The sequence below is a fragment of the Nymphaea colorata genome, chromosome 2, assembly GCF_008831285.2.
Source record: "Nymphaea colorata isolate Beijing-Zhang1983 chromosome 2, ASM883128v2, whole genome shotgun sequence".
Classification (NCBI taxonomy): domain Eukaryota; kingdom Viridiplantae; phylum Streptophyta; class Magnoliopsida; order Nymphaeales; family Nymphaeaceae; genus Nymphaea; species Nymphaea colorata.
Window position 1 is genome coordinate 17,326,830 of NC_045139.1, and position 24,184 is coordinate 17,351,013.

Sequence of the window (24,184 nt, forward strand, 5' to 3'; positions counted from 1 at the left end):
ACCTAACTTCTAGTGCTTCTTTGGTCCATTCTCATAACCCCGACGCCTTGTATCTTTTCAAGATTTAGCATGCCTCATCTTCCTGGCAACATATCGCAGTAACAGCTTGCTCGGAGTTAGGCCTCCTACCTTTTATTGAAAAAAAATGTTGCAATATTTCAAAATCAGAAAGTGCCAACTAACTTTTTATCTATAATTTGAACTCCCTAATTGAGATTTTCGACATCTGGTCCCCCAAATGCATGTCGGACAGCATCATTAGCGATTTGACCGTGAATTTGTAGCTACATCCAATGAGATGTATGTAATAACAACCTAATACAAAGTCGATATGCACGTATGGGCCCATGAGCCGATGTACGGATCTAATGGCATAGCCACATGGTGACTGGTGTGGGCAGTTAAAAGTTTTTTGTTTTTAAATGAGAATCTTAATTATTTATCCTTTTACATATACAAGTTCCCTACCAGATTTGAGTATTTTTAAACAGTGTCCCTCGAGCGAATTTTTCTGGCTCTCCTACTGTACTGACCCCTTCGTATATCAACAGATACGGGGCCGATAGTTGGCACTTAGGTCTTATGAATCAATATCTACAGCTGGTTGGCGAACTCTATGAAAGAGAGCAATGAGGGCCATTTTGGTCATTTCACCTAAGTAGTGCTAGTTGGAAGACAGACCCACAGTATCTAAGAGGGAAAGCCCCATCTTTATCATCCCCCCTACATTGGCACCCTTTGTAGGACCATGGCCTAAAGGAACCTCAGTAAAGGACTCTTTTCCCCCATTTTAGCAAAGAAAATAGATTGAGTTAAAAGAAAGATAGGGGAATCTCACAGGGCAAGCAAGCAAACACTTCACCACCACCACCCATCTGCAGTTTGGGACCATTTTCCCACAGAAAATCATGGAAAACCTTTCCAATTTTAAGAAAAATCTAGTGAGAGATTGAAATGGACATGAGAGAGAGAGAGGGACAGACCCTTGGTCCAATGATGCATATTATTTTTAAGGGTAGCTTTTGTCCTTTTTAAAGACAGCAGCCCCAAGAAGAAGACCAATCGCTGGTTTAAATCTCAGAGGTGTTTGTTCTTTGCGCAAGCCAGGGAAAATTATGATAAAGAATTTTCTTTCCGAACAAGCGACAAAATGTCTCAGGGATAATTTCCCTCCGACTTTTTTTTTTCTAAAAGGGGGGGGGGGGTTTACCGAGGGGGCAACGGTCTTCTCTTCCAGCGAGGCAGCAGCAGCAGCAGGAGGAGCGGCCAGAGGGGCAACTCCGTCATTTCGTATTTTTCAGTGGGCATCGAACCATCCCTTTCCAGCAAATCCTTCCCTCCCGAGTGGGACCCGCAGAGCACTCTGGCCGTGCATAGCTGTCACGCGTCAAATACGTGGCGGAAACCCATTGGTCCGTGCTCTCGACCCCGCAGGCCTTCGGATGTACACGTGGAGGCATCTCGACCGCACGATGAGAAGCCGTACCCGGCAATTTACTGCGACCGAAAGAAAATTAAATAAGTTTGGGAATAATTCCCCGGGGACATTCGTCGGCAGAGCGAGGACCCAAAGTTTTTGGTTTAATGACGAAAACCTCCTCGACACGACATTATCTCAAAAAGAATGCTTAAAGATTAAAACATCACCACCTCGAGTTAAGTTAGGGTGCAAAGCACGTGGTTTGTTTCTTCATTCGCGTTGGCGTGTCTTAATTTCGTTGGCTTTCCCGTTTCACCTTTTAGGTTCAAACCTAGAACATTTACCGGTGTTGATCCTGGCCTTCTAACTTTTCTCAAATATTATAATATCTACTTGTTGTAAACTTTTAATCAATTTTCGCGAAGCATTTTAAATTTTTCCGTCATTGGCGTAGCATAACTGGTAGAACTGGTAAGCTTGTATAGTCATTTTAATCTTTTGGCGCAATGCGCCTATTTTATGCCGATAGAGTGTGAATCCTACGAACTTGCACTACACTTAGACTTAAAAGCTTGCACTAATCAATGGAGCAGCCTCGCTTGAACTAAAAGTAGAAAACCTACACGTCTTTTTCTCTATAATTGCTTTTTGGTTAAGATTTCAATTTCATCAACCTCACCAAAGCACCCAAATAATTCACCATACAAGAAAAGATGGCTGCCGATTGTGCTTAAGCTTTGTAATTATCAACAATCGACCCTTTTTCCCCCCATGCTAAGCAAGTGACATCGCCGGTAGATGTAGTAATAATGTCAATGATTAGAGATCAAGGGAGGGACGTTTGCGGTAAATACGAGAAAGATAAGGGGGGCATTTTGAATTCGCCTTATTCGTTCCAGTGACTTTACGCTAAAGTTTTATATCCACTGGACGATAACGCGCTTCTAAAAGGCGGGGACATTAGAAAAAATAAAACAAAAAGTAGAAAAGGGCAAAAACAAGAAGGATCTTGAATTAAAAAAAAAAATACAGCAATAAAACTAATATTTTAATAAAAGTAACAAAAATAATATTTTAATTATCTATCTGTAGCTGCATAATTAGTTTTCTAAGAAAAAGATTTGAGCCAGCGACCAACTTTCATGTAATGAAATGCACCTTAACTAACGCGCTTTTTAGTGAATAAATAATAATGGATACTCGTATCGGAATCTTAATTATCTCTGTGCCCCTTTCTTTAATCAAGCTTAATTTTCATTAATCACAAAAGAACCAGCTACGCTACCGATCATTTAAATAAAATTTATGGGCACATTGAATTAGATTAAAATCACAGTGGATAAATAGCTTTAAAATTTTGATTTTCTTTGAGATAATAATTGTATGAAGCCAAAAGGAGGATCTCTGCGTTAACGGTGGTAAAGTGAAACCATTAATGTGTGGGGTGAGCCTGAGCCTGGTGGCGTCCAACGTCGGCCCGTCCCCGTCCGTCCTGACCGGTGACCTTCCGACCACATCATAAATGAATAAATGGTTCCGATTCCGTTCCATTGTCGGTGCGCACCGGTTCGGACATGGTCACACCCCCATATGAACATCTTGGATTTGGACTGCGATCCGGAGAGGGAGTCCCATCACAAAATCCAAGATCCAGTTTCCCTGCTACCTATACTTTTCTTTTGTTATACACATACATACATTCGCAATAAGCACGTCGAGAGAACTAGTGACCTTTTGATTTCCGCATCCGTAGGTCCATAATTTCAGTGATAACAAGTCTTCTCTCTCTTTGATATAAATATACATAAATTGAAGAGAGAGTAATTACCACTATATAACTCTCTCTCTCTCTCTCTCTCTCTCTCTATATATATATATATATATATATATATATATATATATATATATATATATATATATATATATATATATGTGTGTGTGTGTGTGTGTGTGTGTGACCTAGAATCTAATATGTTCTTTGTGCCTTTACAGCATTTTATGAACTTAAGTAGGTTAGGCTGTCTACTTTTAAATTCTTGTCAAATCAACTATGCACATATATATGAGGAACATCAATATTATGGCTAAAAATATAAAATTAGTCATTAGAAAACAATTACCACATGAACAATATTACCAAGGTTTATGATGGAGCAATCGTTCCAAGATACATGATTAAGATAAAAACAAGCCAAAAAAAGACATGGTGTTATATATATATCTTGTATATATATATACATATGCACATGAGAAACATGAGTGGAGGGGTTTGCGTAGACAGGAGACGCGTGAGGAGGCCTTATTCTCAACTAAATTGCAGTGAAGTTTCGTTATCATATGGGCCTTGTCAACGTGAGCACAAATAGGGAAAAAAAAGAAAGAGAAGGGCGTACATTCGATTGACATCGCCAAAAGTTGTAAGGTCATTATCCAAATGAGCTTGCTCCCCTTCAATTCATTCACAGATACAATATATATGAACTCTCCTCTTCCTGTATTTTCCATGTTATATACAGGACTTGCTCCTTTAACTTTGTTCTCTCTTAAATACCTTCACATTTAATTTGCAGTAAACTTTCTCGAGCTTTGAGCAGGAAAAAGAAACGCAAAAAAAATTGCATTAATATGTTCTTCTTTTTTAACTACTTGCTACGTCTAAAAATAGTTTAAGATGTCCATGGCTCGTCGTAGTTCAAATCTCATGGTCATTGTCATGCTCTGGTGTGTTCCTAATCTGAGTTGCAAACGGTGGCAGACTCAACAGCCGAATTAAATTAAGGAATGTATCGTTGGTCTACCCGAACACCAAAACAAGTCAAAACCCTAAAACTATTTAGGTATATTTAGGTCAAGGTGGTTTCATCCAACTAAATGTTAAGAAAAAAATATGTTGGTCCCCAAATGGAGGTGCATTAAATTGATAGATCCTTCCAACTTCTATATTTTCAACATATATGTAATCGAATTTAATTCACACGAGTGCCTTCTACATCGTCTTAATGGGACTTGTATGCTTTTTTTGTGTACGAAAGCTGCTCAAGAAGATCCACATCTTGAATCAATTCGATATTTCATTCATAAATTATGCGCATGCATGCAGTTGTGTTTTTACTACCTCAAGATTCACATCTTAAGATGTACTAAGGTGGTTCAACTTAATAAATAAATAAATAAACCACTCTAAGTACATCTACATCTTAATCACATAATCTAGAAAGAGAATTGAGCGACAAGAATAGGCACACCATTAGGTCCATCTTCTCCCCCAACCTTGGATTATCTGATAAAGCATTAGTTAAGCTTTCATTTTCTCAACTTTCCCGGGCATATGCGCGGGGTTAGGCAGGCTTCTATCAAATCATTCCAAGTTTTGCATCTCAATTATTGAACTAATAATCACTATTAACTCGGAGACTTTAAGCTCAATCGCATCAAACCAACTTTTTATTTTTTTAATGATATTAATCTTGTAATTTAAATTAAACTCAACTACTTAAACTTTCGGATCTGGATATCATATGAGTGCTTCTTATATACCCGGCCTGGTCAAGCTCCAGCCTACCAAATCAATCTACTCTCAATAATTCTCTTCAACCTCATTAATGTTGGCCTTAATTAAATGAGACATGAGCAAATGAATTAACAACAGTCTAATGGGCATTCCATACCCAATATTAATATATAAAATGTGAACAGAGAGGGACCATGTACAGTGGTTCATAAACTCTCTCTACTTGCCCATACACATTGACATGCACATTCACTTTCCTAGCTAGACATTAAAAGCTCTTGATACCAACTCATATTAATCACCATAATAAATTATTAGAAACAACTTCATTTTTTCTTTATTTATAGGTACGGAGACAAATATCGTTTAGATGATGTGTACGGGTTGCAAATAGTAAGGTTTTTTTCGGATATAATATGACAAAGTTTTTTTTTAAAAAAAAACATTTGAGCAGGTTTTGAGAAAAGTTAAAAAGAAAAAATCTTAAAAATAAAATAAAAACAAAACAAAAAAACAGTTTTTTTTTTTCGTTTTTTTGGACTTTTTTGTTGTCTTTTTCAAAAAGACAAGGCCTTTTTGCAGTTTTGCATCTATGCTGAAGTATAAAATGAGTTTTTTTTTAATGCACTTTATGTGTCTATGTGTACACAAGAAAGCAAGAAAATTCCGGCCATAATATGTGGCTGCGTGTTTGAGGTTTGAAGTTACAAAAATGCCCTTAAAGAGAAACCGACTCCCATCTTTAAAAGAGCAAAAGCAGAAGGACAAAGAAAATAGCAAAATACCCAATTCTTTATCAGAAATGACAGTTTGAGGGTGCCGCAACTTCGTGGGTTTTTTCTTTTCTTTCCTCGACGAAGCATCTCAAAAAGTTGGAAACTTTTTTAATCAAAGACGCGGACGCCCAGTCTTTACTCCACGTCCAGTTAATATTCTCGACAAAAAAGTTTGAAAAAGACCGAAAGTTTAACTCGCACGCAATAGATAAAAAACGATTGGCAGCTTTTCGCGAAAAGCTGATAAATGGAGCAGCTTTTGTAATTTGTGAGAAATGCTCCTTCCCAACGCCACCGACAGTAAGAGAGCTCCTCTCAATGAGATCATACAGATGGGGACATAAAGGCATCCCATTTTATCACTTTCATGGGAAAAGAAAAAAGAAATAACAATAAAACCAAGGGGCAAAGTCATGGGCCCCAACTTATCCCACCAAGAAAAGCATGAAGTTGCTCCCTTTTTCTTTTTTTACCTCACCACTCAAATGATGAGTTTCTTAGTGCAAGATATTTGTGGCCCACCTCGCTGTCATTTATTAAAAAATAGTAACATTCTCCAAAGGAAGGAAAAAAAAATATAAAGCTACAAATATCAGGAAGAGATTAATTTATGGTTTATAGTGATGTGAGTGGACCATATTTAAATTGTATATAATTGTAGTCATATCTGCTTTCTCAGATATTTATATGTAATAGGAAGAAAGATATAAGGGCGCTGGATATATGATATTTATTTAAAACTAAATCTGATTAAAATATGAATCTGATAAGATATTTATGTATGTAATTTCTTAAATTTTTTTTTTTTTCATATCCAATTTGTTCAAAACGATTCGATAGGATATCCAATCGAGATCGGATTTCTTTCACAAATCTTAAGTGGAAGATTGCCACCTTTTGTCAGATTAGAAAAGGGTGGCGGAACTTAACGGTTTTTATTAGTTCATATGGGCAAGCTGCTTTATACCAAGGTTAAATGGCAGAGTGATGCTGTTGTTGCATATATTACCTTCTTTGGATGCTTATCAGGTGAGATTGCAGTCATGGCTGTTCAGACAAAGTTGCGTCCACGGTATGTAGTAAAGGAGTGAAGGATATTTTGATAATTCTTTTTTGTAAAAAAAATGTTTTCTATTGTCTTCTTACTTTTTCTATTTTCATTAGTGTCTTTACAAAAAGTTTTTTCTTTTAGTGTGAATTAACAGTATTTTAGTCATTAACCACACGGACGCATCAAAATTCATGCACCAATATAGCGATCACTCCTCCAAATTGGAGAAGAGACATCCATAGAGCATTCTCACGTAGTGCCATGTAAGTTTCGGCGTCCTTAAGAAAAAATTTCTAGTTTTGCTTCTGTTGTTGTCTCTCTGGGATGAAATTGAAGCTAATAAAGCTCAAACTCGCTTGAAAAAACTCGACTTGAACTGGATATGTCATGTACAATAGAGAGCTCGAGCTCGACTCGGCTCGTGTTCAGCGCTACTTGTGTCTCTGTAAACTCCCTAAATGAATCGTGGTGCTTGATTGCCCATAAGGCATGTCCGTTTGTGTGAAGGTTTGCATTGTTCTCTCCCTGATTTTTTTCATTTTGAATAAAAGAAGGGAGGTAACTCCCCAGCATTCCTTGCATCGGGGAAGGAAATAATTCTCGCATTGAATACAAGCTACTAAGGTGAGTGCAATCATTGTAAGGGCCTTCTTCTTTTTTTCTTTTTTCTTTTTCTCCCCTCGTTCATTAAATAAATATAAATAGGGTTTGGGGTGACAGGTCCGTTGGTTTCATTTTGATTGAGATATTTTTTTATTGTCACTAGGCAAGTGTTCTTTTCTCACCTGAAAATCGTCGCTTGTAGGCGGCCTGTCACTAGTTCGAGCGGCATCGGCCTGAAAATGAGTGGCGGCCCCACTCTAAACGCAACCCTAAACCTTAGAGGCAGGAACTTCAGCTCTTGCCCAAGCGATGACAAGAAATACTCCTCTTCATTAAGAAGCAAATTTTTAAAACTTTTTGTTGACCTCATTTCTCAAATCCAACCTTTTTTTTTTCCTTAAACATGTTTGATTGTTTGAATCGCATTTGCTTATTTCCTTCTTATTAAATAACGATCTTCTAATGAAAGTACATATAAGAGGGAAAAAAAAAAAAACAGTTCCCTAAGAGGAGGAACACCTGTTCTGTTTGGCGGAGAAAATTTTTCATCTTTCGGAACACAGATATAAATTGTTCTCCAAGTACTTTTCGATGCTGTTCAAGTATGTTCCTTTTTGTTTGGAACACTGTGTTCTAAAGAACGCAGTACTCTAGCCACCAAATAAATGCCCCCTCGAAATTTACTCGGGAAAAACCACCTCAGCTTGAGAGACTTTGTTTTTTGTCTAGGCCATAAAACCGGGAAGCCATTTCCCTTACCTCCATGGTCTTAAATATTTCCTTCTTATATCGTTCAAGCTCCCAACAGTAAAATATGTATGTATGTATATATGTATTCCTTCTTATATCGTCCAGTCTCCGAACAATAAAATATGTATGTATATATGTATAATTTATTCCTTCTTATATCATCCAGACTCCGAACAGTAAAATATGTATGTATATATGCATATGTTTATTCCTTCTTATATCGTCCAGACTCGGAACATTAAAATATGAAGTATATATGTATATATTTATGTACTCAAAGGTTTTACATATGTTTAGAGCAGGAAACTCAAAGATTTTACATCCAAGAATGTTTAGAGGGGAGCATGGTAAACAACTAATGTGCACACCACTTAGGTCAGAACCATCACATCTAAAATCTTGGCATTTTTTTTTCTCCTCAATGAAAAAGGACAAAAGAAATGCTATTTTAGTTGAGTGTGACATTCAAAAGCTAAAAAATGTGACTTCAGAAGCTATAAACAACTGATTCATATACGAGTTCTTCATGCCGACACATATATCTAATGGAACCACAGGTTTACTCGCTTAACCTCAGGTCTGAGGACATTAAAAAGTTACAAAAAGTATGGGTAGTTATAGTAGATAAGGCCAAAAGTTTGGTGGGAATTCAAGAAGAAACAGCCAATGCAGGAATGCCATCTTCCAGTGAAGCTAGTAGAATTATTTAAGAAAGAATGGCAGCAAAATATCTTGTTTCAGGAAAACATTACTCATGAATCCTAAAAATTAAGAAACCTCTTGATTCTAGGTATGCTAACTTTGATACAGAATGGAATCATCGTTTGGTAACATATAAGATTCTTTAGAATAATTTTCGAATTAAGCAAGAGCAACTTTGAGGTTGGTACAGATTCTTTTCTTTGTTCAGTCTTCTTTATTTTCGATTTGAAACCAGGCTACCATGAAGATTGTTGGTTTTATTCGCTTTTAATACATCTCAGTTTCACAAGTTACAGTAAAATGAAACATGAAACGCTTTACACTAAAGAACTAATATAGATATAGTTCCACCAAACCCCAGCTTGCCTAGTATAAAAATGAACATATGATAAGGATTATAGTAAAAAATGCATTTATATTAACTATGGTTGATTAGGAGGAAGTCAAAGGAGTAATATCAGGCCATGAGTCTAACCTTGCGCTTTAAGTGAGAGTAAGATTTAATCGGTGCACCTTCTCTGATTAAGAAAATGATTGTGGGGTTCTTTAAGACAACGATGTTGATAAGTTTGAAGAAATAAATTAGGTCACTTCCTGGTGGCATTGATTTTTCTAGAAAATTTTATGATATACTGCAGAAGGATGTGTACGGGAAAAACTAGTTGCATGCAAGGAATCATGGAAGCAATTAAATGCTTGCATAGAAGATATTGGAGTCCATTCAAATTTCTAGTTCCATGTTTGTCCACGAAAATGAAAGCAAGTTTCCTTGAAAAATAGAAGTTGAGAAATAGAAAAGGAAGGGATCAAATGGTTTAACCAAAATAGAAGCATAAGTTGCCGTTAAGAGTTCCATTCAACTGGCTAGGAGGTCAATTTAAATCCTTCCTTTTCTTTCACTCTTTCACCTGCTCTTGATTTTTTTTTACCTTCCTCTTCACTTTTGAATCTCATTATATATATACATATATATATATATAGTGAATGAATGGGTGAGCTCATTCATGAGGGCTGTTTGATCGATCATGGTAAATGGTTGAAAAAAAATAATAAAAAAATGTTGTGAACTAATACTAAATAACGAAAATGTTTTTCGCATCTTTTTTTTCTTGTTTTTCTTTTAATTGTCAATCACGATAGGGCAGATGGGTGGTTATAAATAGCTAGAGTCATCATTTATTTTTATTTTTTTTAAAAAAAAAAGAGAGAGAGAAAGCGTTTTTGTGTGGACGGTTTTCCCAGACTGTATATGTGAGGATTCGATTGGAAAACAGCGGGACAAATGAGACGCCACCGGATTTCCTCAATCCAAATGCTACCACCCTTGGGTCTTGACCGGAAAAATGTGACCTCTCGTTTTCTCAGGATTCATCATGTTCAACGCACCAGCCGTCTCCTTCTCCATGCACCCAGAGAGAATATAACAATTTCATCCATTAGGAAATGGATCTTGGTCTAACGGTACCCATCATGGGCGGACTGGAACTTGAAAACCATAACATTATTTACATCCTTGCATAGAGTGCATTTCATGTGTTTCAGTTTAAAAATCAAAGTGATTTCAGATTTACTGTAAAAAAAAGATCATGTTTTCTGATGGGGAGTCAATAAGAATGACAGGAAAAACTATGCCTTCAGAGCAGTTGTTGGATTAAACAAACAACACCTGTAGCCACGCTTTCTGATGGGGAATCAATAAGAATGACCTTTAGAGGAAAAAAAAAAGTTCACCGGCCACATATAAACGGTTGCCCCTCAAATTTCCGGCCAACTTTCCATGTGCATGAAAATAGTTGAACACATATTTAAACATTCTAAAGGTTTCAAATTGGCCAAATACCTCATCTGGGTGGAAGCATCTCTCTGCTTATTAAGCGACTTCAGATGACATTCGTCCCCACTAATAATTTGGAAAAAAATAAAATTGGTCGTGCCTCAACAACCACAGAATCTCGATCTCTCTTTCATCGCCAAGGATGTCAGAGCAGCACATGCTGATGCATCAGATGACAACTATATTGTGCAAGTTCAATATATTCTGAGGATTACTGTCACCAACTAATATTTAGAACATAGCAAGGAAGAGTAGATTGCTCCTGTGCTGATTTCAAGCAAGTCCTCTGCTTGCTGCACGTGACATGTACTCAGTAAGAAAATTCAAAAGCAAGTTGGCGAACTCCGACGCATTCATACAGAAGAATGTGAACCTCCGCGTCATGCATGCTTCGCTTGTCCCCAAAAAGCGGCTGGTTCAAGCGGATTTTGATTGTCAAGCAATCAATGAGAATATGCAGGACCTGACTATGGGGTTGAGGCACCATTCGAAGATGAGCTGTCATCAAGTTTGCATCTGCAAAAGAAACAAGTCAATGAAGAACTTTTCAAGTTTGCATTATCAAGCTTTTGAAGTGTTTTTAAAGCAGGTCCATCGTGATGTACCTTCATGATGTTTCTTTTGTTCAACTTACGAATATTCAATTGACCCATCATCAAAATATTTGAGATGTGTTTATTAATGATAAAATGTGTTCTTGAATCTGACCTTATCACACCCCGAGAGTTTGTAGCTTACTGGGCGGCAAGCGGTCCACTTCAAAGGGCTTTGAGGTTCAAATTCCATGGTCATTGTGACGACCCAGTGCATTCATCCTCTGGACCGTAATAGGTCTCGATGCAAGCTCTGCAAGCTCTGGAACCTGGTGGTGATGGGAAAAATGGGGAGGCAGTTGCCTCTCTACGAGGTGGTGGAGATGAACCACTTTCACTTGGGAAAAAAAAGGAAATCTGACCTTATCTTTCGCATTTGGTTGCTTTGATGAATGGTGTGAAAACCAATTTCTGAAGAGGTCCAAGTGATAGTGTGGCTCACTGATCTGAAGTTTGGAATGTTAATGAAGCACAGAAAACCAATCATTTAGCATGGACATTTCCAGTTGATACAAGGCTGCATTTGGCTCAATTAGAACAATCCACAGATTCTTATGCTCAAAAAATTGCACTCGGTGCCTTGCTGATACTCCACATAGTAACATTGCTCGGATAAATTGCAATAAATTCAGTACATGATGCTTATGTTCCTAATTACCGTTTCATTTTTTCTCGTCAGTTAAGATCAACTACCAAACTAGGTGGTAGCCGCTCAGATTTGATAAGCAATGGTGAAACACAACTTCTCGGTAGTAATTTGGAGACCCTGGCAGCTGAGAAACGAAACATTGGAAAGGTGTGCAGCACTCCATCTTCAAATAAAGGAGGCAGTGGATTCAATCTGGAGAAGCTGTAATGAAGTTACATGGGCAGGAATGCAGCAGAACAGATAGATCAATTTTGAGAACAGAAGTCTGGATGAAGTAGCGTTTCTTAGTTGAGCCTTGGCCTAACTCAAAAGCAGCATAAGATCATCAAGAAACTTGCTTCTGCAGGAGCAGGTCCTTACAGGAAGACGGCCTCTAAAATCTACTCCTTGGAGGGTAGGCATTTGCAGAAAGGTGCAATCAATGGGGATGCAAACACAATTACATTCAAGTTGAACATTTTCAAAGATTGTCAATGAACTTGCCAGGATGCAGTGGATCCTGTTCTGGTTACTTCAAATAAGGAAGAACTTATACATGCTTTAAGAGCTAACTTGGAAGGAAGGAAGCTGTGCTCCTGCCATGCAGTCTGCAATAGATTGCAAGAGACGCATTATCTTTGATCAAAGTTGCAGCAGCACCTCTGTTGGAAATCTGCAAAACTGGTTTCTTCTCAACGCAACTTAGTATTTAGCTGTTTTACTAGCTCACCCTGACAGATTGGTGCGTTGACAGAACATAACAAGGATTTTTTTGTATTAGTCACTTCTTGTACAGCTATTTATTTTTGGCAATAAAAGAAGGCTTCCCCTTAGCTGGACATCGGAAAAAATCAACTGCCCAATTGGCTGATGCCAGTCGTTCATGGAGTATACAACATACATGCAGGCAAAGCAATGAATAGCACACTTGCTGTATCATCACCTCAATCTTTATAGTAGTCCTCTTGCTGGAGGAGCCCCACCCACATTAACAATGTACAGACTCGTGCATGCACTCGCACCAGCACATACAGCTACTGACCGTTGGGAACATCACAAGTGCACACATGCATGTGCAATTGCATTAATGTGCATTTATATTGTTAAAATCACTAGGCACAACATAGGTGGACAGTTGAGCTTAGAGCATAGGCAGGAGTAGGCACGTTAAGCTGTTCTAAAAAAAAAGATAAAATTAAATTTTAGTAATTAAATTAACAATAAAATTGAAGCATTTCCAATTGAAGAACACATGGACTTGTAACAAAGAAAATGACAAAAATGTGCACAATAACAATAGCACACCAGACATTCCATAACGTGATACAAACAAAATAAAAAATTTTAAAAATCAAATTTCATGAAGTCGAACTACTATAGTTTAGAGGTTATATAGAATAAGAAAATCAAGTTTGTAATATAACATCCCTGCTTTTTAATGTTATAGAGCAAAATCTTCTAATTTCCTATACACTAGCTGCTAAATCTGATAATCACAGCTTCCAATTTGTTAACATTATCCACAGTAAAACGGTCGTTTATTACACTTTTAATACAAAAAAGTTCAGAAAATTGATACGTATGTATGCAAGGTAATTAAGAAACTAATCATATACAATTTTTAAAATTTTAAAATTATAATAGAATACAAAATATGTGTAGCGATAATTGTAGGTCTCTCTATCTCTCAGCACATATATATATAATGCAATCGCTTTCAACATCAGAAACATGCGAAGGAATTTGCATAAAACCAGAACAAGAAGAAGAAGAACAAAAAGATAACCGCCTCATGCAACAACAAATAAGGAACAAAAAGAAAAGAAGAAGATGATGTTGATGGGAGAGAAGAGGAGAAAAACTGTCAAAGAAAATCACCTAAATTGTTGGATGCTAAGGCCATGACCTCCGCATTTTGCATATGATAGGTCTCTTACGAAGAGCGAACTTATGCAACCAGGCACACGTCCAGGCCTAGTTTCATAACAAAGACAAGCATATACACATTCTTTGTGAAGGTTTAACATATCTCATAGGTAGTGATTTTTTTTGCATTTCATGGTTTCATTTGCATGATTAGTATTTAAAACATGGATAAAAGGAGCTACTCTCTATTTCAGTCATGTTCAAATTGTTACAACTTACAAGTACAGAGAACAGGTGGAGGTTCCACAGGTCAATTGCCCTGCCTGCCCAGTACCCACTGAGAACTCACTGTGTTTTTCTCTCTTAGGCTACAAGACAAGGGAAAACTATGCAGTTTCTTCGAATAATGAGTTTCTATAGCACAGTTTCCAGTCTAAGTCCTTAGTTCCTCTATCTTGTGGTTCATTCAACAATTCAAAAGACCCAAATCCACTTCCAAGTTCAAGAAGTTTCTCATCATCCAACACTGGGCTGCCCAAATTCGGATCATGATCAAAATCAAATTCAGAATGTGTCTTGTCTTCTGCTTCGAGCTTCCAGTCACTGATATCAGGCGCATCCATTTCAAACATTCTGCTAACAAGACCTTCTCTCCATGAGATTCTCATATGTGAAATATTATCAAAGGTGGGGCTCAGCAATTCATTTCCTCGTTCATGCAATTCCTCCAAGCGGATAGCATCCAAATCAGTTGATGGATCCCACATGCGAGCACCATTAGCCGAATGATAAGGCGTTGCAGGACAATAGAACCGAAAATCAAATCCTGGCAATGGTAAAAAATCAGATCTGTCATGAGTCTCCCGCAAAGTCCGAAGAACTTCGTCCATTGAATTGGGCTCAAAAGAACCAACATCTGAATCTGTAGAAGGTGTGCACATTGCATTCTGTTTCCATAAAGATCCGTCTGAAAACGGAGAACTCACTGGTGAAATCTCAGAAATATTCAGGCAAGAAAAAGGCTCCTTATCTTCAGAAGATGGTGCTTCTTGTATGACCAATGATCCTTCTTTGCACTTTCTAAGGTCAAGCTTACTGAACTTGTTCCCCGTGGGACTGCAATCTTGATGACCAACTTTACCATCTGATTCTGATCTAAGCTTGGAAAGAAGCCTCTTGGATTCAGAAGATGGATTCTCTCGTGGGACTAGCGACGCTTCTCTGCTTTCATCAACATCAAGCATATTGCCACGACCAACTGTAACACCGTATTTGTGAGTAGCAGTTGATTCTGATATATCTGCACAACCAAGAAGCCTGTTACATTCACAAAATGATGTCTCCTCTGATATTGGAGATGCTTCTTCATGGCGGTTCTCCTGGAATTCAATGCAACAAGTTTGTTTATCTGGATGGTTTTGATGACGCTTTCTATAATTGGATTCTGAGGACGAGGATAAGGCTTTTGATGTAGAGTGAAGATCACAACGGGCAGATGCTGATTCAGTGCCAGAGCTGCATGGAACTTCTGATAATGACCGAAGCGCTTTAATATCTGGAGCTGTGTCCTCGTATCCAACAGAATGAGGACTAGTCTCGACTTCTGACAATGACTGTCTGCGATTAACCTCTGGATGATTAGTAATAACTTCATGCCCAAACGTCGGATCACTAATCTCAGCTTCTAATAGTGATTGAGTGGGTTTATTCTCTGAATGAGTAACCGCAACCTCATATTTATCAGATCTAAAACTATTTTTCGATCTCAATTCCCATTCCAAGGTTCCATCTTCAGCACTAAAATTAGATGGAGACCTAACCCAGTTATACTGGAAGCCGAGCTCAACTTCATCACTTGGAAAACAGACCAATCCAGAAAAGACAAAAGATCCATTTTTGGGGCTTTCTCCAGATCTACAACAATTATGATCATCACCACCACCAGTCCCGTGCCCTAATTCAAGACTGTCGCTACAATCTTTGTCTCTAAACCACATCGTTTCCCCTAATATTAATTCATCCCTATCAAAAGCAAAAGATTTTTTTTGGGAATCTTCAGAATAGCTACCTGTGATGCAACTGTTTGTAGCCTCTCTCGGACCACCTTTATTCTCAAACTCCACCTTAACTTCAACCCCGGGAGAGTCATGTAACCCATTTTTAGTACTTTCTTCATCTTCGCAACCATATTTGTGACAGTCGGCAGCTTTATTCTGATCAAATAAGCTGCCACATTTGTACTGAATCACTGTTCCTGTGTCATTCCAAGGGGAAGCAAACGACCCATTTCCAGCATCTGCTTTAGCATCACAACAACGGTCAACACCAGTCTGGCCACTCATTTCCCATCCTAATTTCCTGAACCTACCATCCTTTCCTACCTCAATTCCATCCCGAGGGGAACATCTTGGAGAAGTAGATGACCCATTTTGGGAGCTTCCTTTTGCATCGCCAGGGGATGCCAGCCATCGGACTGACGCCTCTGCGGGTATTGGAACGATTGCAGAAGCATTAACCTTGCAATCCATTTCCACCCCCAGCTTCACATTCTCCCCAACAGTGAGGATTCCTCTGGGCCTACATTTCCTTCTATCCTTGACCTTGGAGACGAGGTGCCCGGCTGCAAAGCAAGCCGAACCATCCTTGACAACCTCAGATCCACAGTGTATCTCAGGTGAGATGGACGCCTGAACAGGTGGAGCGCCCTGCTCATTCACTCTACCAGGCGTCGAAATGGTATAATTTCCGTTCGAAGAACTCGAGGGGCAGGGATGCGTACCGTTGTCGGGAGGCCTTGTACAGGTTCCCCCGTTCTTGGCGATCTCCTGGGAAGATTGATCCTTGCCACCATTTCCAAGAGGCGGAGCCCGAGATCGGCAGCGGGGGCGAGACGATGAAGCCGAAGACTGCTCATTGGGCTTCGGGGACTTGCGGGGCGTGCTCCTGGAGTTGGAATTGGAAAGGAGGAAGCGGAAGCAGCCTCTTGGTGGCAGCGGCGCGTCGGAGGACGTCGATGAAGAGGAGTTGCGATCCGATAGGGGCTTCCTCCTCCTGGTTGGCTTCGCGGCTGGCAGAGTTTGAGGTGAGCCTCTGCTCTGCTTTGGCACCTTGTTCATGGCTCCCTCAATCTCTCTCTCTCCGCTTCAGCCTTCTTCTTTTATCTCTCTTCCACCACCAGCACGGCAGCACCCCCTCCTCCTCTTCCTTCTTCCAACTTCTTCTCAGAGAGTGAGAGAATGAACCCCATGAACTGAGGATCTGCCTTGGTCTCCCCGTACGGCCTTCATGTTAATTTCTTCTTTCTCCTTTTTGAGTTCAGCGGAGAGGGAAGATTTTGAATTAGCCACGGAAACGGATCCGATACGACAAAATATCCAATACCGGATTCAGGAAAAAGCCACTTTCTGGATTTGGATCCTCCATATGATACCATACATGAGTAAGCATTTAGGTCCAACTAGGTCACTCCAATACATGCATCGGAAAGATCCGAATTCGGACTAGAACCCGTCCCACTCTAAGGTTTTATCTCATAATTGGTCCAAAATCCACAGGTATGAGGGATCCATATCAAATATCTGATTCGATTTGCCAAATCAGGTCATTCCAATGCTTGCTCCTTCGGCCTAAGATCCGATCCATTGTGATTTTGCTTGTGAAGTTTCTCTTTAGTGGGTATATCATCCAAGTATATTTCAGATCCATGTCTAGTTCCACCCTGTTGGATCATACTAAGATATGGATTAGGATCCGAACAGTACTTCCCTTCACTTTGACCCGTAAATTGTCTTGGAAGCAACAACTCTGCAGCCAAAAACCGAATGGTTAGTACCTTTTTTATTTCTCTTCTCTTCTTTTTTGGTAATTTTTTACCTTATTGAGATCCGAATTTTCAAGCTCGGGATGCGAGCCAAATATTCGGGTCAGGTCCAACTAGTCAGGTTTGGTTAAACAACGGTTACTAATTACATTGGGATTCCGTGCGAAGCTTTTATGTAAGAGTTTAAACTGTCAGTGGAATATATAGCAAGATTACCAATCCAAATCTGTCTATCTAGTTGAATTTAAGACCGTTTCCTGTCAGATTCAGTTTAAGAAATTGAAATCTCAGTTGGAAACCAAGTCTGAACCGAGACCGACATGGACAGAAACCAGATCCTTGATCCAATGCTGATGTTCTGGACAGGGTATTACTGAAACGAGGTCTGATTTGGATTCAAGTTTAGAAGGAAAATTATTGAATAGCATCCAACGCTTATCATCTGATGTTCATGGATTCTACATGTGTCTGATTTGGAGCAGACTCCGATTCTAACTGTAATGTTGCATGTGTTGGTACTTATATGTCATATAGAATCAAGCTTCGATTCAACAAGCTGGGACACTCGAGAAGTTTCTGGATCTGATTAATACACAGATGTTCTGTATTAATCATATTCTAATTGCTAAGCCATTTATTTTACTAAATACATATAATCAAAGCTTCCATATTTAAAGGAAAGATCTCTCTCTCTTTCCCTCTCAAAAGCCTATTGGGATATATGATTAGCTTATATTTAAGATCTAGAGCAACCAACAACTCTCAGGTTGCATTTGATTTCCCACGGATCTCAGCACCTAGGGGATCCGAGATCAGTGATAACTAAATCTACAGTTTTAACACCACTCTCCCCGGTGTGGTTCTCAAATCCATATTACGTCATAAAAAGCATGAAATTGAGATCCGATGGAGGGAGATCGGACCTCAAAACCGCACATCTAGAATCCATTATGATCTCATATCACCATGGATCTTAGGTCTGCCGTAATCAAATGCAACCTCAAAAAGCTTGAGAGTAAATTTGGCTTTTTTTTTTTTTTACTTGAAATGCCGAAATAAAGTAATTCAATCTTGAAAAGAGCCAAAACAACTTTTAATAATCAAAGACCACTCTCAAGGTGGAAGATAAAAATGACACTTCATGATCACCTCTAGATAGTGTAAAACTCTAAGATGGGAGGCTTGTGAACTCTAAGCACTTTGTTAATGCCCAATTTAATCATGGGCTAGGCAAGCGATGCATGTAATACAAGTGCTTGGGATTTCAATTCCATGTTTAAACCCAATAAGGTTGTGTTTGTTTTACCGCAGATCTCAGATCCATAGGATTACTTCAATCAATGATTTTGAACATGTAAAATCCATGCTACTAAAGAACTGATGATCTCCTAAAACACACCTTTTTAGGACGCTAGTTTGTATCCAAAATTCAAATATGTATAGTTGGATCCATAAAGATCCAACTCCCTTTTTATATGGATCCAGATCCAAGGTCCACCACTTCCTCTATTTATATGGATGATGTGTATGAAATCAAATAGTTATGTTTTGTTACCTTTAGCTTTTCATTTTCCAGAAATTCCCCCCTCCAATCCCCTTAGTTTGGTAACACATCTTGTACTCAATAAGGGTTGGATCAAGGGTGAAACATGGTTTGGAACTGACCCACTTCTTCTAAAGGGGCATGGACCATTTCAGGCTTATGATACTTTTGTTCTTTTACATTCTGCTTAGTGAGAGGTGGTTATGTGTATCGGGGTGCACCATGCATAGCCTCCAGTACACAACATGTGTCTCGGGGTGCACCATGCATAGCCTCCAGTACACGACATGTGTCTCCGTGATCGCTTGGGCATGCGCACAATACACAAGCCTGTGCATATAACCAGCTGCACTGTCAAGTTATCTAATTAGATGAATGTGACATACATCTTTAAAATTAATGCAATCTACTAGTGTCTCACAATAGAAAGGCATCAAGGGATTCAAAGAACAAATAATTTGCCGATCAACTATTTTTTTCAAGTATCATGAGGACATGTGATCTTTCCACGAAGAAGAAAGATCTACGTTGTATGGCGACTTGATGTCAAATTATCCGTCATGGTTCTAAACAAGAATCTGCACGGAATTCGGCCTGAATCGGCCTATTCGAATCGAATCGGTGGAACCTAATCCACTCTTAACATGGGTTTAGACCTTCTATGCTATTCCTTTCTTACCACACCAAATCTTTCCATTGTTGAGGCTTATGCAGGCGTCTAACTTAGTATCTCTTTCAGTTCAATTGCCTCGAACTAGCACGACTGATCCCATCCAGGCTTTCCATATTGATCTCAAACATTGACCCAACTCCTGTTCTTTCTTGTCCCTTCCTTTAGTATTAGGAGGGGATAGGGTTAGGAAATATATGCACCTCAAGCATCAAACTCTTCGCTTCCTTCAACTATGGAGAATGCCAAACCTATGGCAAACATGCTTCCTTATTTTGGAAGAGATTTTTTCTCTGAGGTCACCTGTGAATCAAGTAGTCATTCCATAGAGATCAGTAGAAGAAGAAAATTTTATAGTTGTAGTGTGAGTTCCATCTGGAGCCACCTTTTTTTAATGTATAAATCAAAGGCTGCAAGAACCTAACCTTTTGTGATGTAAAATCTTGGGTTAGGCAGACCTCCTTGTGTACTTCTGGTAAAGGAACCAAACAAGTAGACTTGACCTTGTTCAGACTTAGCACTTTGAGGATGAATGAAATCTAGTTGTTTGGGTGAAGAGGAGGAATATCTCGTCCTACCATCTCAAACAAAGCGGAAGCTTCCACCCAACTTTTTATGCTTGTAGGATATTTGCCTGTTTTTGGTGCATCGGGATGTTGCCCTCACCGCGCTTCAACTCGAACATTAGTGACATTTTTTCTTTTTTTTGCAGCACAAGGAAGTTGATGTCAAAAGGATTCTAAATAGAGAGTAGTCAGGTAACCAAATGAAATCCAGTTTCCAATTTTTCAGATTTGATAAAAGGACAAGTTGTTGGCAGGTAGCATGTGTAAAATTTAATCCTACATGTGTTTGTGAGCACTTGAATCTTGCCCACGTAAGTCAAGCCTTTGTTCAGCTTAAATTTGCGAATAGGTTAAGCTGGATTGAGAGGTCCTTTGCATGGTGGAACAGAACCAGTGGCAGAGCCACATGTAATCTGGTGGGGCAGTTGCCCACACCAGCCTCTTAAATTTTCTTGATTTTTAGACGGGCATCTTTAAATATTTACTTTTATATACATATAGATGCCCCCTCTAGATATGAATACTAATAAATGGGCCAATTTTTCTGGCAGAATGGTTCCAGCACAAGGTGTTCTCTTTCATGCATTCTATAGAGAGGCAGAGCAGGCACTGTTCATTCACACCAAACTCGTGTGCTTCTGCTGTCTGTCGTTTGATAGAAAACACGAATGCCACCACCTACGGCCGCGTTGCGGGGCTCATTTGAGTTTGTTCCTTTGCCATTCTCAGGACGTGGAGGTCGGCACTGGGATGTGGTGTTCCCCGAGCGCACTCAAACAACAGATACCAGAAGAACATGGTGATGCCCACCAAAATGTAACACTCCTATATTCGGCTCGGCTCCCCTGTAACACACTTACCACGGAACACACGGAACGTGCAGCACAAAAGGGTGCGTCCGTTCTGTATCTCCCTTCCCATCAAACAAGCTCAAACTCATCCCACCTTGACCAATTCATGCCAGAAACTAAACTTTCCTTCCTGCCTCTTATCCTCAGGGTTCAGAACTGCTTTCACTTCCTCTAACATCTCCGAAGATCTTAACACAACCGCCGAATAAAGCGGGTGACTGGTTGAGGGCCCAACCTTCGGCAGGTGTGCCTTGGAAGGTCCAGAACCAACCTACTAATTTGCTGGCAGAAGAATAATGCTCGAATAATTGTAGGTATACTGGAACAAGAATGAATGAGAAATATGAAACCCAGGATTTATAATACCACTAGCTAGGTTACTACCATCTATAATACCGAAGATTTTCTTTTCCTCAAATAAAGAAGGGAATGTTCTCCAAAACTCATTACGTGGGTCAAGGAACAGTTACCGTTTAACCTGGTAAAATTCCATTAAAAAAAAAAAAAGACTTCGATCTTCCAAGTTGATTTTTGAATAAACTAAGTCGAACTCTCAACCCAGTCTGCTTAATAGATTTAACTTTTACTCTATTTAGTATTGACAATAACATGTTCCACATAGTAATCAGCCGGCTGGAACACAGCCCGTTTTAGTTTTAGCTCAATATATCTTTATGCAAGTTGAAAATCGAAAACCGAAACCGCTCGCCGGAAAAAAACATCAAGCTGGCTCTATTGTAGGGACTCCACTCATGGCTCCACCAAGAAGGTGGTGAGGGGCCCTTCCTAAGTTCTTTTTCAGATCCATTAAAAAAAATAAATAGCAAGTGGAGCTACCAACAGAGCGTACAAAATGTCTAAACTGCCCCCCATGCATGTGACGGGCCGTAAAGAAGTTTTGATTTTGAGCGGCAGTCCACGTGAAGGAATCTCGATCAGGCTCCTGCATGTGCAGGCTTCAGATTTCGGAATCGCTGGTTTTTGTACCCTCCCTTTTGATTTTACCATGTGAACTTTACCGGTGTGGGTCGATTTTTTTCACTCTGGTGGGCGGGGCCCAAACCAGGTTCAGCCTTGGAGTCATAAAATTCAAAAGAGAAGGTGGTTTCGATGTGTCTCTTTCAAGCTTCTATTGCTTAAACTTTAGTTTAGATTCAAAAAGCTCTGCGTCGATCTGCATAGCCCATTTAATTTCTCGACTTTTTTCCGACGATCTCGGAGAAAAAATCCGATCTGAAACCACTTTGGGAGTAGTAGCAAAACAGCATCTCATGCTGTTTTTCCGGCTTGGGCAGGGGGTTATCTTTACAAGAATTGAACCATGGTCCCCTGCAGAACAACCAACGGAAAAAGGGCGGCGGCATAAGGATTTGAACTGCAGACGACAGACACAAGCCGCACCAATAGCGACTTGCTTCACCAACTTTACAAACTTCATCAATTTAGCGTGATCTTTTTAACGCGAAGGTGTAGTATGCGTGGGCGTGCAATGTCTTCTTCGACGTCATCCGTTTTGGAGAAAATAACCGAACCAACTCGATATTTAACCGATAGAAACATCACGGTCTTATCGTTAGACGAGGAAATTGCATGAAGTCCCTGTAGATGACGATGATCGAGAAGCTTTTTGGTCAGTTAAGACCATTGATTAATGGCAAATTCGTCGCAAGAGGATAGGAAAAATTGTCCTCCATGAATTATGTACATGAAAAAACGAAAAAGAAATGAAAAAAAAAAACAGCAATGAACGGGAAGGGAGGTCGAATCCGTCATGTGAATTACGCATGACCATCAACACAATCACCAATCCGTTGCCGCAAACCAAGATTACTGAAGTACCCTGACTGAGTGGTTGTTTCTTTGTGGACGAAAACACCCCCAGCGACCATTCTTTGTGCCTACACTTGCCCTTTTGGTTGAGGGAACGAAGCCCGAGAGCACCCGGAAGGGAGAGATCAGGAGCGGGAAAATCGAAGGGACATACCCGTCATTCTCGAGAAAGCCTGGTCTCTTCCCGTAATCGGACAGCTAGGGCTGAAACAGACCCGGATCCGGGTCGCTTCCACTACACGACGGATCTCTCGGCGACGCCGTTGAGCAGCGGCCGCGACTCCGCCCAGAACTTCCCGTCGTAGCACCGTCGCTGCAGCTCGTCGGTGGCGGAGATGGCGGAGGGACGGCGGCGGGAGCTCCGGGACCCGACGGAAGCGTCGCCGTCGCCGATGAGGCGCAGGATCTCCTCGAAGAGGATCTCGTCGCAGGGGATGGCGATCGGGCCGGCGTGGTCATAGCCGTACTCCTCCTCTGCCTGGGTCAAAAGCGCACGAAAGGCTGGCGAGTTGAGGTAGCTCGCCCGGACAACGAACCTCCGGCGGCTCTTGCCAACGTACACGGCCAGATGGCCAGCGGGAACGTCCGCAGGCACCCCGCCGCCAAAAGCGCGGGAGATACGCGCCGCGGCGGCCGCTTTCTTCCGCCACTGCCGCAGCATCTGCCGGATCCGCACAATGTGCCGGATCTTGTTGGCATTGCACGCACCGGACATTTTCTCCGGTCGCCGGGAAAACGAGAGGACGTTTGGTAGTACGGAAAAGGAGAAGAGGCCGTGTGGGTTGAAGCGGCGGGGCGACAGGTTGGGATATAGGGAAGGCCCTTTATAAAGATATGTCAAAACCTTTTGCCACTACATATGCCTCCATTTACGCGCCTGCCACTCCATAGACTTCCGTCCGTCCGTCCTTCAAACATGCGTGTACGTTGGGGGGTGGACTCGCGGAAATTTATTTAGACGAAAATACCCCTCCCCTTCAAGTTTTTAAACGGACCCAGCACTTTGCCGCTCGGCTTGGTTCAGCCCGGCCTTCAATCAGAACAGTCACTAAAGAAAACATAAATTGTCGCTAAAGCCATTTAACGGCAAATTTTTAAATTTTAATTATATTGCAACATTGGGCACATGACAGCTTTGAACTCTTAAAGGCAAAAGATTTAGCCATCAAA

General features: G+C 40.2%; 2 protein-coding genes across 2 annotated transcripts; both read right to left on the reverse strand.

Moving 5' to 3' along the window:
* Positions 1-13,959: 13,959 nt before the first annotated feature.
* Positions 13,960-17,025, reverse strand: LOC116247255 (uncharacterized). The gene has a single exon (XM_031619305.2). The coding sequence runs from the start codon at positions 16,848-16,850 to the stop codon at positions 14,121-14,123; it is 2,730 nt and encodes a 909-aa protein (XP_031475165.1). The 5' UTR covers positions 16,851-17,025; the 3' UTR covers positions 13,960-14,120.
* Positions 17,026-22,796: 5,771 nt separating this feature from the next.
* LOC116248426 (protein SMALL AUXIN UP-REGULATED RNA 12-like) lies at positions 22,797-23,808 on the reverse strand. The gene has a single exon (XM_031621208.2). The coding sequence runs from the start codon at positions 23,727-23,729 to the stop codon at positions 23,250-23,252; it is 480 nt and encodes a 159-aa protein (XP_031477068.1). The 5' UTR covers positions 23,730-23,808; the 3' UTR covers positions 22,797-23,249.
* Between the last annotated feature and the right edge of the window lie 376 nt (positions 23,809-24,184).